General features: G+C 38.1%; 2 protein-coding genes across 4 annotated transcripts in view; one reads left to right on the top strand and one right to left on the bottom strand.

Moving 5' to 3' along the window:
- Nucleotides 1-1892: 1892 nt before the first annotated feature.
- Nucleotides 1893-9909, top strand: LOC122082775. Of its 3 annotated transcripts, XM_042650544.1 has the most exons (10): nucleotides 1894-2402; nucleotides 4405-4631; nucleotides 4836-4977; nucleotides 5464-5628; nucleotides 5752-5857; nucleotides 6682-6864; nucleotides 7145-7310; nucleotides 8005-8330; nucleotides 9403-9492; nucleotides 9566-9909. In XM_042650544.1, the coding sequence occupies exons 3-10, from the start codon at nucleotides 4963-4965 to the stop codon at nucleotides 9628-9630; spliced, it is 1116 nt and encodes a 371-aa protein (XP_042506478.1). In that variant the 5' UTR covers nucleotides 1894-2402; nucleotides 4405-4631; nucleotides 4836-4962; the 3' UTR covers nucleotides 9631-9909. The 3 variants fall into 3 exon arrangements, with proteins under 3 accessions (XP_042506479.1, XP_042506478.1, XP_042506477.1); XM_042650545.1 differs by lacking the exon at nucleotides 4405-4631 and having other exon boundaries at nucleotides 1893-2402; nucleotides 9451-9492; XM_042650543.1 differs by lacking the exon at nucleotides 4405-4631 and having other exon boundaries at nucleotides 1895-2402.
- Nucleotides 9910-15500: 5591 nt separating this feature from the next.
- Nucleotides 15501-17184, bottom strand: part of LOC122081926 (probable protein phosphatase 2C 76) — a 12622-nt gene continuing 10938 nt past the window's right edge. Inside the window, exons 8-9 of the mRNA XM_042649345.1 lie at nucleotides 16485-16559; nucleotides 15501-15970 (exon numbers count right to left, since the gene is read on the bottom strand). Coding sequence (XP_042505279.1) covers nucleotides 15833-15970; nucleotides 16485-16559 — 213 coding nt within the window. The 3' untranslated portion in view covers nucleotides 15501-15832. The remainder of the gene's footprint in view (nucleotides 15971-16484; nucleotides 16560-17184) is intronic.

The raw sequence follows: 17184 nt of genomic DNA, 5'->3' as shown, positions 1-17184 counted from the left end.
ATTTGAGTATTGTTTTTCGAATTTAGAGACCGATTCCAGCCGATTCCTTGTTTTAAAACGGCGGTCAAAAGTAAGAAAAAAATAACTCAGAACTTTGAACGCCTCTAAGGAGAGAAAGGTATATGCCTAATATAGTGATATGTCATATGCAGCTTGTGTTTGTGGGTCCCATACTTGATGGGGAGGTTTAGCACTCAAAGACGAAAAGGCGCCAACGTCAAGACAACCTTAGCGGGAATTTTTGAAAGTCGTTTCTTCTCCGAACAACAACTGTCACGGGCCAACACCAACTCGATAAACGGCCATCGAGAGGCCACGCTTCGCTGCATCGGACATGACACGTGTGTCACTCCCCACCGGTCGACATTCTGACGTGGATGTCAGGATATGTTGTCCATTTTCATTGGGAGGCGAGGATTTTGGAACTCAGCTAGTTGCACGTGTCATTATTTTATTGTCTGATATAAAATTATTTTCCCTTTCCTATAGAACGTATGTATTTAAGGGATAAAACCTTATTAATAGCGTACTTAGAGAAGCAAATCTATCATTAGCCAATAGTAACGACTTATTAGTACTTAAACAGATAGAAAGTCTTTGATTTCTCTATAATTTAATGATTCCTCTCTCTCTATAGTTATTTAACGAAGCTCACGAGATAGGCCAAGCCCCACGCTCGGCTCGTGATGGCTCATGAATCAAGCGTGTGTAGCATGTGAAGTCCAAATTCCTAATTTTTATTTTTTTTTGTGGAAATGTAATTTCAAAAGTAACGAAGAAAGTAATGGAAAATTAATAATAAATAATGCACACAAGTCTACGAGGTTCAATAAGATTATCTACGCGTCCTCGATGATATGAGATTTTGCTTCACTATCAATAGAGAATAAGGTTACAGTAAATGTCCTTACACCTCTCATAATTGCTTACAGAGAAAATAATTCTCGCTACAAGAATATTACGAAAAACCCTAACATCAGACAATACAAAACTGTCTTCAAATAAAAAATTAAAGTTGAACTGTTCTATCTGGGGACCTGCGCCAGTACTCCCTAGGTTAAATTACAACAGAATACAACACATCGTACACTAACATTTTATAGGTAGTTGTTGGCAAGTATCGGTCGCCGACGATGATATGTATCTATTGTATCGATCCGATTTCAGTTCAAAACAATATTTTTTATAACAAAAAATCATATTCCTATCCTATTAGTCGATTTGTATATATGTTAATACAATTTGGGTTGAAAAGATCAATTGTTTTAATCTGTTTAACGAGAATAAGGTTTCGTTTGGTAATGTTTTTGCTTCAGCAACGACGTTTCATGTAATTTTGGTGTCAAAATACCTTTTTTTTTTTTCTCACTTTTTGTTAAAAAAAACGAAACACACCATATATGCACCGAACACTTTATTTTTCATTTCCATAGAACGAAAAAACTCCAAAAACATTTTTTTAGAACATTACCAAACGTAGCGTAAAATTGATTCTCAAACCATTTTTCCAAGTTTGGTGCCATTAATGCAATATTCAATGCAGTATGGAAGAGCATTTATACATGATCGATTTCATTTTAGGGTGACATATGATAATTGCAATTGTCAATAGGGTGAAAGCAAAAGGACACATATCATCACCCAACGGGATATGTGACCTGGGTTAAAAACAATAGGGTCTACTAACAAGCTGCTTGACCTGAGCCGACTCAACCGAGAGAACTGAAGCGGTCGGGTAAGTCGGAAACGGCGGGTCCGGATGTCGAGTAGTTAGCGATTCTCCCTTTCCTAAATAGAGAGACATTAAATTCTGACTTAATTGTGGTTATTACTTATTACAGTATTATTAGAGGAATAAACAGAAGTATAAAAGCCAACGAATGGTTTGTTTGGTGAGATTTTTTTCTTTCTCTTCAGTGTCTCTTCCATTTTGCTTTTTCAGCTGGTTGGAGGAAATCTAGCAGCATCAATTGCGCTAAAAAGTAAGAACCCTAGGAGTGTTGCGAGAGCTACAAGCGAAGAAAAAGGGAAGAGAGAAAGGAAAAAATCATTTGCAGAATATTAATTTCAGTTCTGATGATTTCATGTACAGAATCATCTATTTCAGTCGTTTCATTTGATTTAGATACAGGCATATTCTGTGAGGAGAAAGCTCAGAAAGTGTAATGCAGTAGAACTTCAATGGCGGATGAGTAGAACAGCAGTTGAACCTGTTTTCTAGAGTTCTGATTGTAATTTTAAGTTTCTATTTGATTTTCCGCGGATTCGAACTCTTTGTATTGAAGATAGTGATTTATCTTCCATGTTTTGCCAATCGGGAGCTCCAAAGGGTTAGGTTTTCAGAATTTGTCGACATAAAAGTGCTTCTTTGTTGCTTTGGAGACCTGAGACGATTTTTGAAGGTAAATGCTTACCAGATCTTGTTTTCCTTTAATGCGCAACTACCATATGCTGCTTAAAACTTTGAATTGTGTGTTCTGTAGTAATTTATAGTCTTTTTATTTTTATTTTTTCATTTTTCTTTCTCATCGGCAACATGTAACCCTGTTTGTACGAGCTCTGGAGTTGGTATTCACTTTGGACTTTAGTACTCGCGTGCTTGAGATGGTTAATTATGATATTATATTGCTTTGTTATTTGACGAGCGGTACTTTTTCAACCACTTCTGCATATTCTGTACTGTTTCCTAGTTTTTTAATTTGCTTTCATGCACTCCCCCTCTTTCGTTTTAGAAAACAAGAATATTTTTTTTTTACCATATAAATTAATATATATGGAGTCAGATATTTCCTTTACTGTGCAGTTGCATCATGTACTAGTTTGATATTGGAGATTTAATGTTTCTGTAACTGGTATCTTGTCTTCACTCTTCTCGCTCATGTACTTAAATTGATTGACTGTTGATTCAGTTTCTGTGATTGTTTTACTTCTCATCCTTCAGTTCGTGTGTGATGACGTTCATATATGTAGGGGAATAATGTACGTGCTGATGCTTCATGTCTTTCTTTGTTATTATATGTAGGAACAGATTTATGTTATACTCTTATCATTGGAAGTAATTCCTTTTCAGCATTGGAACTTGGTCTTTTTGTTGCTCTTTATCTGCTTTTGTTAGTGTTTCTCATTGTTAGTTGATGTCCCCCTATTCATTTTCTTTACTGCTTTCGGTTTTACCATATGAAGGATATGCAAGTCTTGTACATGATTATTAGCTCCTTCAGAATATCCCAATTTAATATTATTTACGCTTATCATGGTTTACTGTTGTTTCCATAATATATCTTATTATTTTGGGTTTTCTAGTATATTAGTTAATATAATTCAGGATGGGTATTTTCTGTCCTAACAAGTGTGCGTGTCTTCTGCATAAAAACAACTTTAATTGGGTGGGTGGGGGACCTTCTTACTCTTTCCCCCTATTCATTTGCTTTACTGCTTTCGGTTTTACCATATCAAGGATATGCAAGTCTTGTACATGATTATTAGCTCCTTCAGAATATCCCAATTTAATATTATTTACGCTTATCATGGTTTACTGTTGTTTCCATAATATATTTTATTATTTTGGGTTTTTCTAGTATACTAGTTAATATAATTCAGGATGGGTATTTTCTGTCCTAACAAGTGTGCGTGTCTTCTGCATAAAAACAACTTTAATTGGGTGGGTGGGGGACCTTCTTGCTCTTACCTTAACTGTTGGCTTGGACCCCCTTGCACTTAACCTTCCTGTTTTCTTATATGGTAGAAATCCTTAACCTTACCCTTACCCTCCTAAACTAGTGGCGGATAAATGGGTAAAGGGATACCTGTTGCCACCCTTGGTTCAGATTATCATTTTTCTTGTTTGCTGAAATATCAATGTCACAAGCCACTTGCATCATAAACATGTGCATCACAATAGATCTGATAAATCCATGCAATTGTCTTGTCCCCCCCCCCCCCCCATCATAATTGATAAGTCTCATTCTTTAATGGTCTAGTACCCTTCCCTCCCAAAACAAACAACAACCCGAAAAAAGGGGAAAAAAAAAGTAGGAGATTCGCAATGGGGTAGACGTGGTTGTGATCCTTGGCTTTGATCTATGAACCAAAATTATGGGCTATACAAATATCCACCAATCCCACAATGAAATATTTGAGTGACTTAGTCTTAGATTTTGAATTTAATATGATCTTGTATATTTAGATATACAAGATCTTGATTTGGATAAAGTATGTATCTATATATTCTATACTTTAAATAAATATGCGTAATGTCTGCAATATATTTGCATAATGCATGCAATAGGATCTTATTCTTTACTCGGCCTGCTCAAGGCTCTATTTGCTAGACTCATGAATGATTTCATTACCTTCACGAGCAAGATCGCATTCCTTATTATGAGCTTGTATACATGTTTCTAGGGCTACTCGATTAGTTATGTCACCAGCTGCATTTCCCCAAGGATGTCCTAAAGTTCCTCCACTGAACTGTAGTATGGAATCATCTCCAAAGATCTCGGTCAAAGTGGGCATATGCCAAACGTGAATACCCCGAAAGCCATGGACAGAACACCTAGTGGAGATACCCAATCTTGAGAGAAATAATTGCCGTGAGGCAAGGGCGAAGAATTTATTTTTAGTTTCCTGAGGTAGATTTTTCTAATGTAGATCTTTATGATGCCTGTGTACTTCAATCTCTGCTTTTGGTGTTCTCTCAAGTGTTTTCCTTTTAGAGTATAATTTTCAGTACAGATTGATACTTTATTTTTGGGTGCCTCCACATCTACAGTGGAATAACAAATATGCCTCCCGTATTATAGATGAGTTCCTTAATCCTGTCTCCACCTTTCCAGGTGAAAATTGCAGAAACTTTTTGGCATTACAAGGCTTGTTTCATTTATGTTCTGATCTTGGTAACATTAGCAGCATCATGATATCTCAACAGAGAATAGAGAATGCTATCAGTACTCATTGAATGAAATGAAGACCCTACAGGTGCAAGTCTTAAATTGTTATATTGATCTTCTTTAGACCAATTAATTTATCCAGCATTTAAAAACTTTCTGTTTCTAACCTTCTCTTGTTGGTACACGAATTACTTATGTGAAGAATAATACTATATTATTCTTGAGGAGTGGATGTGTTACTCGCCCAAACCAAATTGAATTCTGCTATGAAGATTTTTAATTTCTGCCAGTTGGACCCCTATGGTGCAACTAATAATCTAATATTTTTAATGTTAGACCTATCTGGAAATTTGATGTTCATAGAAAAAAAATATGTAGATTTTGAGTCTTAAATTCCTTTGTGAGTGAAAAAAAAAATTAATCTATTCGACTCTATGGGCATGCCTTTAGAGTTTAGAACATGTTAACAAGATTTACACTAATTTGATTTTCCGTCCCTCTTTTTAATATTTTTCTCCGAACTCGTTTTTTTCACCTTAATTCCATACCTCTAAGTTGAAGAGAACTTCCACAGGATTCACAGAGCACACCAGAAGTACAATCCTCAACACAGGTGTCTCATGAGTCACACAGTGATCAACAGAATAATACAGCAGCTGAGGCTCCGACTGCAGACTCAGGCTCAATATCGCTTTCAAGCAGTGATAACAGGAAGGTTTCACGTCAAGATATTGAATTTGTAAGACAATCTGTTCTTAATATTCTGTTGGTGATTTGTACCTTGGTGTTTATTTTCAAAATGGAACTCAACCGAACCATTCCTGCCTTAATTCAATTGGGATCCCCTAAATGGTTATTTCAGGTCCAGAATTTGATAGAACGTTGCTTACAGTTGTATATGAATAGAGATGAAGTGGTTAAAACCCTATTGCATCGAGCAAAAATAGAGCCTGGATTTACTACTCTTGGTAAGTTAGTTGGATTAGTTTATAGTCAACTCCGCTCAAGCCTGAATTATAATTGTTGCCATTTTTACTATTCATTCCAAAATCAAGGAGCAAGTGAATGAAAGAGTTCTAATCCTTTCAGTATATAAACCAGAATTGGTAATATTCAATTTTGCTCTCTATTGGTTTTCTAATTCTTTGAGGAAAAACAACAAGCTGTTTTACAGAGTGCATGAGCTTATAATAGCTGGCCTAATCTACTACAATAGTCAAAGAACCTTTTTAGCAGTGGAAAAGCCTCAAAAGTATTTAAAGAAGATATAATTTTGTTTTTGTTCCCTTTTTTTTGGGGGGGGGGTGGGGTGGGGGAGTAACTTCAAACTGCTGAAATTACATGAGGGGGAAGTGCAAATAGTGTGGGTCTATGGGTCTCGGGTAATATGGCTGTTCTGGACCACCATCCATCAGACGGGACCCTCTATGTGTGATGCATCTCCCCCTTGCAAAATCATCCAAGTTTATTTCTTAAATTTAGAAGGCACTGAAGGAAGCACTATGCCATGCTATAAAGAAACCATTTTTCTGTCCAGTTTTGTAATTAAAAATTCAAAAGTTGGCTGCAACACAGAACTTGACTATTTGCCAATTGAGGCTCACCATTAAACTGGACACAGCCAATCTAGAGGGATAGAAAAAGAATAGAAAGGCCAATGTAGCTGGGTCTTCTATTTTTTCGGTAATATACCCTTGAGTATAGTTAATCTTTTCTAACTGCTACAAATTTAATTCTTTAACATATATTAGTTGTAAGAACTTGTCTGATGGCTCTCTGGGTGTTAATTCAGTATGGCAGAAATTGGAAGAAGAAAATGCTGACTTCTTCAGGGCCTATTACATTAGGCTAAAGCTGAAAAAACAGATCATCATGTTCAATCATTTACTTGAGCATCAGTACAATCTAATGAAGTACCCTGCACCTCCAAAAGTCCCATTGGCTCCGATACAGAATGGGATTCATCCCATGCCTGGTAAGTTAATCATTTTGAATTCTCCATTATGTTGAAAAGCTCAAACATACTGATGTTACATAGATTAGCAGCAACCTTTTTCCTGGTTACCTGTCCATTACAGTTATTAAAATTACGAAGCTGCATCTGAGTGATTCACAAAATGAAACTGAAACTGCAAAGCGTAAGATAATAGGGTGCTCATGTCATCTATAGACATTCTGTGGTAGTCAAAATTTAAAATTGACTATGAAGTTCACAATTATCATTTTTATTCAATGCCAACTTGTTTGCAGTGCAGTTAACAACTTACCTATGGGGTATCCAGTTCTACAGCAGCCTGCAATTCCAGCAACAGGCCAACCTCATCTCGATTCCATGGGCTGTGGGCTTTCCAGCTGCCATGTGGTAAATGGAGTCCCCGCCCCGGGCAATTTCCATCCCATTCGAATGAATTCTGGGAATGGGTGAGAATTTATATTCATCTTCACTTGATTTGGTCTGTTTCATAAATAACTTCATTCTGTCTTTGGTACCTGATTCTATGTATTATCATTTAGTTTTGAATCATGGAACATGTGGTGATGTTGTATAGATACAGTACGTTTGTGGGATGATGGGGGTATTCAACAGTTTTGTTTCAAATATTCCATAATTAATTTCACATTATATCAGTATAAGTAATTATATTAAGTCAGAGATGAAACAGTATATGGATATAGTATGGTTGTGGTCCTTTGCTATGTTTATTTTTCCTTAGGACTTAGGTAAACGTTTTAAGTTTTCCCTCTCCTCTCTCTCTCTCTAGCTCTATGTGACTTTTGTCCATGAATCTTGTACTGGTGGTTGGTGTTTGACATGTAGATCAAGGTATGTTTTCACTAGTACAGTTTAACATGTTATCCTGTATCTTGCACTGCTAGTTGGTGTTTGACATATAATCAGGTACTTCAGAATAAGTCTTTTATGTAAAAATTAATACAGTGAGGATCAAGGAATGTATGATATGGAATATAAGACATAAGGTGCGAGATAAATTTGTCTTGTCCATGGTCAGAACATTATGGGGTGTGATAAGAAATTGATCCCAATTTTCTATCTATATGCCATTTCTTTTGCTCACCAGAAGCTTCTCTAACGGAAGTTCCTTTGTCTTTGAAGTACAATGATGGAGAACAGTGCAGCTGAAGTTGCCCCTGTTATCCCTCCAAGTAGTGCCATGTCATCCATGTCAGAGATGGCTGTGAGTCCTCCTTCAGTTGCATCTAGTGGTCATTTTCCCTTCACCCCATCAGAGATATCAGGAATGGGTGTGGAGCCATCAGCATTGGAAACTGCATTTACATCTGATGTCACAAGTTCTGTAGGATTGCAACTAGGACCAGATGGTGGAGTTGGAAATTCTAGGGATTCCCTTCGATCATTGGCTCAGATCCCTTGGAATTTCAGTCTTTCAGATCTTACAGCAGATTTGTCGAACTTGGGAGGTAATCTTGCAAAAATTTTCCTGCATTAAACCATACTTGAATGTTTAGCTGTTACAATATCAGGCCATTTATAAACAGTCGGAAAAAGAGTGGGCAGAATACAGAACCTAATTTACTCCCTGCATTATTTTGTAAAATGACCAATAAATAATTGAATTACAATTATGCCCTTATGACTGATGTGCATATTAACAGGCTTTGTGTTCCACTTCTGTATATTATCTTGTTTATTGGGACAATTGGTACATTACTAGGATGTGGTTCAGCCAAGCTGGGCTAGGGTTGACACATTGTATCTTACCATGTTCAGTGGGGCATTTGGTACAATACCAGGGATGCAACTCGGACCGGCCTTGGCCAAATTTTTAGCACAGATTCTAAGTTTGCACATTACTAGGATGTGGTTCAGCCAAGCTGGGCTAGGGTTGACACATTGTATCTTACCATGTTCAGTGGGACATTTGGTACAAACCCCATGCAACTCGGACCGGCCTTTGCCCAAATTTTTAGCACAGATTCTAAGTTTGCTAAAAGCTTTCAACATATAATCCTTAATGTCTTTTGAACCTTTTTTTTTTTCTTTTATGGTATGATATTTTGCACTCCTAAGTTGAAATGATATGTTTTTTCTTCTTCTCATTCTCATCGAAATAATTTGGGCAATTTTTAGCATGAATGTGCCCATAGTTTTTATATGCATCTACTGTTATTTAGTGTTTTTCAGTATTATGTGTATATATGACTGTTAAACAAATATTTATGTGCATGAATGTATTTAAGTTGGATTGAAGCTGAGCCTGATGCCTCGACCCTAATCTCAGCCTGGCCTGACTAAAGATTGGGGTTTCCCAGCATAAAACCAAGGGAATCAATGAAAGCTTATTTTCCTTATTCTCCTTTCCTATTTGAAGATATGGTCAGATTCTATTATTGGAATTCTTATTTTGTTTTATATTGTTTTCTTGCTTAAGGATATTTTCGGCAGTATATCAAATTAACTCTCACAGTTATTATGATATAGATCCGCCTTTTTTTTTTTCTTCTAGTTACAATATTTGGAAATTGTTTGTAGATCTTGGGCCTCTTGATAACTATCCTGGCTCTCCTTTACTGCCATCAGATTCAGACATTTTGCTTGATTCTCCAGATCAAGATGATATAGGTAATGAAATTTTGCTTTATTTTCAAATTTTTTATACTTCATGTAAGGATGTTAATAACTATCTTCATTACAGTTGAGGAGTTCTTTGTTGATCCTGTCCCTGGGCCATGCTCTCAGTCAGATGAAGAGAGATCGTAAAAGCTGCTTAGAAGCAAAGTACAGTCCTCTAATCTCCGAATAGTTCAATTTCCAATCAAGAATTTGGTGGCCTTGAGAAGTCTTTTTGGGTAGGCAAATGATTATGCATATTTAAAAAATATTAATGAAATCAGTAGAGTAGTTATTTGAATTTGGTTTATGAGCTTGTCAATAGGAATTTAGTCACAGATAGAACTTTGTGGACATTCAATAATGTTTGTTGAGAAAACTCAATACTGCCTAGTTTTTACCTCAGTAATTTTTTTTCTTCGACTTGTATATCATGTATCCTTGTTTCCACTGTTTAGACCTATAACTCACTTATCTAAGTCAGTCTGATCAAACTTTTAAACTATACCCCACAGATTCTACTGAAGTTATTATGTAGAGAACAATGTAACTTGAAAGCTTGTTCTACATTGTGTGAAATTGTCAATAACCCATAGGATTAGTTTAGTGTGGAGCTTACTTTAGAAATATTTGTTATAATTTACAAAGTAGCATATGAAGTTAGGGAGAGGGTGGAATCAGGGTTTATCAGTCAAAATTTATGGCAAGGATCTGCCCTGTATTGTGGCCAATGGGAGAGGTGGGTGATGAACCCGAGAGAAAGCATGTGGAGCCCACAATTTGTCTTGGTGTGGAGATCATTACGGGCATTGTACGAATCTCTTGCCCAAAAATTTAATTTTTATTTTTTTCGGTTCGAAGGGCTTCCCTCAATTATTAGAAGGCAGATATATTAGATTTCAGTGCCAGAGACGTCGCCCAATACTAGTGGTGGTCCTAACTCCTAATCAAGCAAGCTTTGGATTGTTTTCAAGTTTTGGTAGATGTGTGCTCCGTTAATACTTTTAATTGTAGCTCTCTTTAAACAGAAAGGGACGGACACGCAGTTCCAACGGCAACAGGAACGGGCAGAAAGACTTTCAGAACCCGCTAAAGTTCCTTTTACTATATTAGTAATTGGGAGAAAGATTCCCAGGTAGGGGATATGTGGATTTGTGGGGATGCCAGTCTCCTTTGTCATACCAAGTGGGCCTGGGCCTCCTGTTGACAAAAGTGTATTCATGTCGGAATCAATCATTACATAGCATTCTCCCACATGAGCTTGTGAAATTCGGAAAGAGTAACTCTGTTTGGGTCCATGACGAAAAGTAACTCTGTTTGGCACCGGCGTGGCCTATGCTAGTGTTCAAATGTGTCAGTTTCTCTTCTCATTTCAAAAGTCATCTCTACCCTTCGTTTTGGGAGAGGAGAGAGATAGATTGAGAGTGTTGGCCGTACGCCATGTTCCTAGACGGAGAATCATTTTCTATAATTTTATGAGTAAGCGGCATAGAGGAGCTCACCGTTAGGTACAGCAGAATGATTTCATATATAAGAAGACAGTTAAATCATTTCATTTGAGGAGAGAGAGAGAGAGAGATGTGTGCTAGTGTGCATTCCCCTGGTCCATTAGGATTTTTTTTTTTTCTTTTTTTTCACTTTTGAGGAAAAAAAATTTTCATGCAACCCTCTTCTCACTCCCTCCTGACCAGACGACTTCCTATTTGACAAAACTAATCCATGCCTCCTTGGTGTGGCATGGGAAATGCTCCCGAGATTATGGCATGGAGAACCCTCTCCTAGCCCCTTCTTGATAAAATTGTTTGCCCTGCCGCGTTTATTGTGCATGGAAGATTTCCCCAAATGCGGGGTGTGAAACCCTTCCCTTGGTAACTATACTTAAATGTAATTTTTAGCATTTTTTTTTCAATGAAACTATTCCCATAACACTAATGTGGGAAACATTTCCCACGCCCTCACCTTCTCTTCTGTGCTCCCTGACATTCTCTCTCTTCCTTACCATGTGAATTCTATTGATGGAACCGATCCCCGCACCCCATTGGTGTGGCATGGAAGTCTCTCTCTTACATTTCAAATACTAAAATTGGAATAATTTAGAGATAGACACAATCATGTTAGGTAGCAATTATAAAAAGTTCTTTTTTAAAATTGATTTAAATAAGAGGGTTTTCCATGCTGCCAGTGTAGGGAATATGTATGATACACAAATTGGTGTCCTAGAAAAAGGTATCATCTATACAGGAGGCTCATAATTTTGAAACTGTTAAGTTTGTCTCGAATTCTTGACCCGTTTTGAAGATTGACCCGATCCGACATATTGTGAACCTCGTTAAATCTCTGTGTCGTACGGATTTATTGTCTCTCTTTATTCGTGTTTCTTGGTGTTTGATCTAACAGAAACAAATGAGAGAAAATAATAAAAAAAATCCATGCGAGGAAACTGCACTCTTGTGGCACTGCAATTTTTTTCCTTGATTTGATGTCACTTTCACGAAGATTATGTGGAATATGCAATGTGAATTTTTCTTGGGAAAATGTTTTCTATGAGAGAATGTGGCTTTTATGCTCAAACACATGGGGTGGAAGGGGGGAAATGACTGAACCATCCCCATGAACAGAAAATGACTCATTTGTTGATGCTTTATCATGCACTCCCATTGATCTTCGTGGACACACACAACCACACTTCCTACAGGAAACACTTCCCCAATTTTTTTTTTTTAGAAACTTTCCCATTTTTCTGACTATATGATAAATGTGAGACATACTTAGGATTAGTCTAACCACTATCCAGGTGACTAAAGAAAAGGATCAATAATAGCAAACAAAGGTAGCAATGACCACGGTAGCCAACATGCTTCAACATTGGGTTTAGAGGCGTACTGCCACCAATCTAAACACTTTTTCTTATAATCCTATCCAACTGTACTCTGTTCTCTATCTTACCTCAAGTCCTTTTAACCAAGATGACATGGTGCTAAACTGACACTAATTATTTGTTGGTGCATGATGTCTTGTATTCCGTTGCAGTTTAATCCAGGGAGTACTGGTGCAGCACCTAGATAAGTAGGACGGCGGTCCCGCTAGCCGATTAGCGGGCCGTGGGGGTTGCAAGGGGGGCAGGAGGCCTCCCTGCATAGCAGGGGTGTCGAGGGGCGCAACCCCCCATTCGAATTTTTTATTTGAGGGCAATTGTATATTTTCCGGATTAGGGTTTTTTTTTTCGCTATATATTTGTAGCGATGATTTCTTTCTCTGTAATGCAAGCAATACTGAGAGGTGTGAGGACGAGCGCTGTAACCCTATTCTCCATTGATAGTGAAACATGATCTCATCTCACCGGGGACGTAGGCAACCTTACCGAACCTCGTAAAATCCGTGTGCATTGTTTGTTTTGTTTTTTCATTATCTTCTGTATCGTTTTAGGATTACGTTTCTTCATTATTACATATTTTGACCAATTGTTGGAAAATCAGATTTTTTATATTTATTTCGTCCTCTTGAAAACCTTTTTCTAGGCAAATCATGTTTCTTCCGTCACTTCATCCAGATCCCAGTCCCTCCTTCAAGCCATCTTTGACCGGTGGTTGCTTTGGTTCCAGCATCGACACAGCCCAACCGGCTCTTTGATCACTCTGTAACCTCTCATTTTGACACCCGCAATATAGCTTCTCTTCTCTCAAAAGGGTAACCCATGCTTTCATGGATCTGTTTTTCTTATTCCCTCCCAAAATTTTCCAAAAAGGGGTCACTTCACCAGGAAAAAGTTTTCAATCTTTTCTCAACCAGGAAAATTCAATCTTGTGTAACCCCTCTTAATTCCATTGAACTTTCCACATCAGCATAACGTGTGGAAACCCCACCTTTTTTCTGAACTACAATTTGTACTAAACAGGAAAACAAATTCTCCAAACTGGGTCAATTGATCTCGGCCATCTTAAAAATCCTCCATCTAAATTCCGTAGGGCAAAGGCAGTGGCACACATCTCCATACCAAGGTCGGCAATGTGGGTGACATTTCTCAGGGTTCCAAAAACACTACTTTCAGAAGAGAATTCAAAGAGAGAGAAAGAGAGTTTGTCTCTAGGATGAGATGAAAAATCATGTCAATGGCAACGTCTCAGATACTCCCAAGCGGCTGCCTCTGATTCCAAGGGCAAGAAGACCAAGGACTCCTGCTCCATTATTGATCTTGAAAAAATTTCAACCCGAAGCTCCACATCCCCTCCAGGCTACAAAAGCTCCACTCCCAGGAAGCGATCACTGCTGGTATCGGCACCACGAACCTCAAGTAGGAGTCATCACACCTGTGGATAGGCATAGAGAGCATCTCCGTAGGCAGCGGAACCAAATTTAGCTCCACTGTTGTGCTTCCAGAGATAGTGATGGTGGTGCCAATGCTGACATCGACAGATGGGTTGTGTTACGTGCACAAATAGGGAGACAAGAGAAAATCGGAAGAGAGAAAAAAAAAAAAATAGAAAAAGAAAACAGAAAAGATAAGGAGAAAAAGTAGGGAAAGGGTTTGGCTTTACAGATGAAGCCGGGCGTTTGGCTTGGATAAGAAAGCCTACCTCTGTCTTAGAGACAATTTAGGAATTCAATCGTCCCTCTTTCATTATCTTTTGATAAATAAATAGACACATAGGATAACAGGTAGCAATCCACACTCCTACAACTTCCCATGACTTCCACTAATCCCCCTTCAAGTGTCCTTGTCCTCAAGGACTATAAAATAAAATAAAAGCTAATAACTCCACCAGATCCCATATCTTAATATGGGATATTCCATTTAATGAAGTTGGAATTATCATCTTTGTTGTCTTCATCTTCTTCTTCTTCTTCTTCCTTGTCTTTGGGTGTCTCGGGTGTACCGTCATGGCTACCTCTTCTTTGGGTCTCCTCAATTCGTTTGAAGATTCTCCCATTGCAAGGTTGATTGACAGTTTCCCAGCCATCGTGATAATCTTTTCCATAATGTTAGTAAGCTTTTAGAGTTCATGCACAACGCCCACCAGTAGATTCGTATATTTTCTCTCTTTGAGAAACAAGGTCATGGCTTCCTCGATTAAGCTAAGCGAAGATCACCGATAGAAGCAACACTACAATTCAATTCCTAAAAGAATAGTCTTGAAGGCAAGACCAATTTTAGGGGGATGGATTGTTATGGTCATATTATTACATTGAAGCCATGGAAAGCTAAAATTTGTTAGAGGGAGATTAGTAGGATATTTAGTTATTTAGTTATTGATAAGTTATTGTGTAATAGAATAATGGGTGGTAGTTATCTATTATGTGTAAAGGTGTGAGAATAGTGGAATGTGGAGTCACAGTTTTTTTTAGCACTATCTATTAACAAAAATAAAGGAATGAAGATAGAATTGAAAATTCCAAAATTATCTATAATGAGATGAGATAGGCTTCCTCACCCTAAGCCGAAAGCCATTGACTTCATCTATAAGGCCAAATCACCTATTTTATCTCCTATTTCTTCTACATCCCTCTTTATTTTTTCTCTTGTATTTTACCTTTTTCTCCCTGTTTTATCTCATCTCCCCTTGTGTGTACGTAACAAGTTACTTCATAGGGGAGGCCTTGCTGGCAAGAGAGAGAGAGAGAGAGAAGGGTATTTCTTAACACTGAGTCACTAGTGATGAACTCATCCTGAATCTGATCACTTATTATACTCTACCGAATCTACAGACTCCTCATCAGGTTCTGCTATTTGTGACTCATCTCAGGTGACTCGCCGAAATCAAAACATAGCTTTCCAACAATGGTTTCACCAATACCGCACCCCAAAACCCAAATTTGCGGCGAATTAACCCATTCCCTCTTAAGAAACACTTGACTCTATTGCAAATCACTAACAACCTCACCACTCCCTCTTCTACCACCTTTCCCTGTTAAAAAGAACGCTTAGTTTGTCTCCCTAGACTCCCTTCGATTTTTTTGGGATCACCCAATGGTTCTGACAGTAGTATCCTACGACCAACTGCAAAAACCAATTACAGCGAAAATGAACGAACAATGCACCACACTTCAAGCCTATATAGAATAACAGCATGGTTGCCCCAATATGGTACAGAACATATAGAGACAGCGCCAAATTAACAGGTCCATGTTTCGCCAATGAGGACAACCCTATCATCCCTACCCAACCCTTCCCAGCCATCCCACCCACAAACCCCCTTCCCCAAAAAAATAGATACAATATAACAAGCAGTACCTTTCTTGTCAATACTCACACGGACAACTATGCACAAGGATATTTCCAGTCAGAATTATCAAATGAAATAATTCTAGACATGGAACCAAATAAGTTTTTTTTTTCCTGATAGTTGGATGAACCTTATTCTGTTTTGTCATGGTTGAATCTCACCACAATGCAGGTGATGTTGTCTGCACTGCCTCGATTATAAGCAGTCTCTGTCAACCTCCGGGCTGCTGCCTCAGGTTCTTCCTCGGCTCTTGCAAGGGAAACAGCATCCTAGCATACATGATAGAATCAAGATAGTAATAAGAATAAAGAGATTCATTGTAAAATAATGACGCAGTGATAGATCAACATAACTACATTGAGGTATGGCCAAAAAGTTGAAAAAAACGAAAGCCAGGGAACACCAGTCTTCTTGAATTCCCCCCCCCCTTTTTTCTTCAACCATTATATGCAATGAAACAGAAACATGTAGATCAACCTGGACATCCAATATGAGTACCCAGCCTAAGGCAAACTAAACATTAGCACGCAGGTAAATCAGACATGGAGTTCCCAAATCAGAGGGCTCGAACCTAACAGATTCTTAAAGATACTGAGGAAAAAGAGCTTAATAAAAATTAAATGCAATGTTACGATGAATCTTGCAGCCTTTATTCTGGTATTTAATATTTAGAACAATGCTAACCATCACAAGCTGAGAACTGGAAGTGAACCAAAAATAAAACTACCAGAAAGGAGAATACAATAACCAACAATTATACATCCAAGATGGGGGGGAGCTTACCTCATTCGGTACTACATCCCAGATTCCATCACTGGCCAGCACCAGGCATTCAAATTCATCATCAATTTCCTGTTCCTGAAAAATAGATCGAAAATCAACATCATGTTAAAGACCTCCATTATGTACAGCTGTAGCGCATGGTTTCTTTATGTGGGCACCCATGGGTGCTTCTATGTGCCACTTGGAAGCTTAGTTGGTCCTCAACTTTTGTTGATAAGCCATCACCCTAACTCGAAGGAACTTTCAGCCCTAAAAGCATTACATCATATGGCACAATCAACAGGTCAACTTAAGTCAACATTCGGATGGATGATAATACATGGGGAAGGGAACGGTTCAATAGTCAGTCAGTCAATGCCATATCATCAAGTTGGCTTCGAAATTTGACATGGTAAATCCAGAAACGGATCTATCGAATAGTCAAAATTTCCACATCAGATCCATTCATTTGACAGGTGGAAATGCAAAAGGGAGAAAATCCTTAGATGGTGGGCCATGCATATGTCCTCCATCCCCTACTTTAAGCTCTTTCTTCTTTTTCTTCTCCCATTGCTTTCAGCCTCCACCCACTCCATTGTTCTTTTCCTTTTCCCACCACCCTCCCCCACTTCCTCCGGTTTTGTTCTCTACCATCCCTTTCTTCCGCTCCCCACCCCCCAACACCAAAAAAAAAGAGGGAGGGAGGGAGGGAGGGAGGGAG

Source organism: Macadamia integrifolia, chromosome 6, assembly GCF_013358625.1.
Source record: "Macadamia integrifolia cultivar HAES 741 chromosome 6, SCU_Mint_v3, whole genome shotgun sequence".
Lineage (NCBI taxonomy): Eukaryota > Viridiplantae > Streptophyta > Magnoliopsida > Proteales > Proteaceae > Macadamia > Macadamia integrifolia.
This window is presented reverse-complemented; position numbering and strand designations above follow the sequence as displayed.

Coding starts and splice junctions, on each gene's coding strand:
- LOC122082775 (XM_042650544.1), top strand. Junction 5,629..5,751: donor CACGTCAAGATATTGAATTT/GTAAGACAATCT, acceptor TGGTTATTTCAG/GTCCAGAATTTGATAGAACG. Junction 7,311..8,004: donor CGAATGAATTCTGGGAATGG/GTGAGAATTTAT, acceptor TTGTCTTTGAAG/TACAATGATGGAGAACAGTG.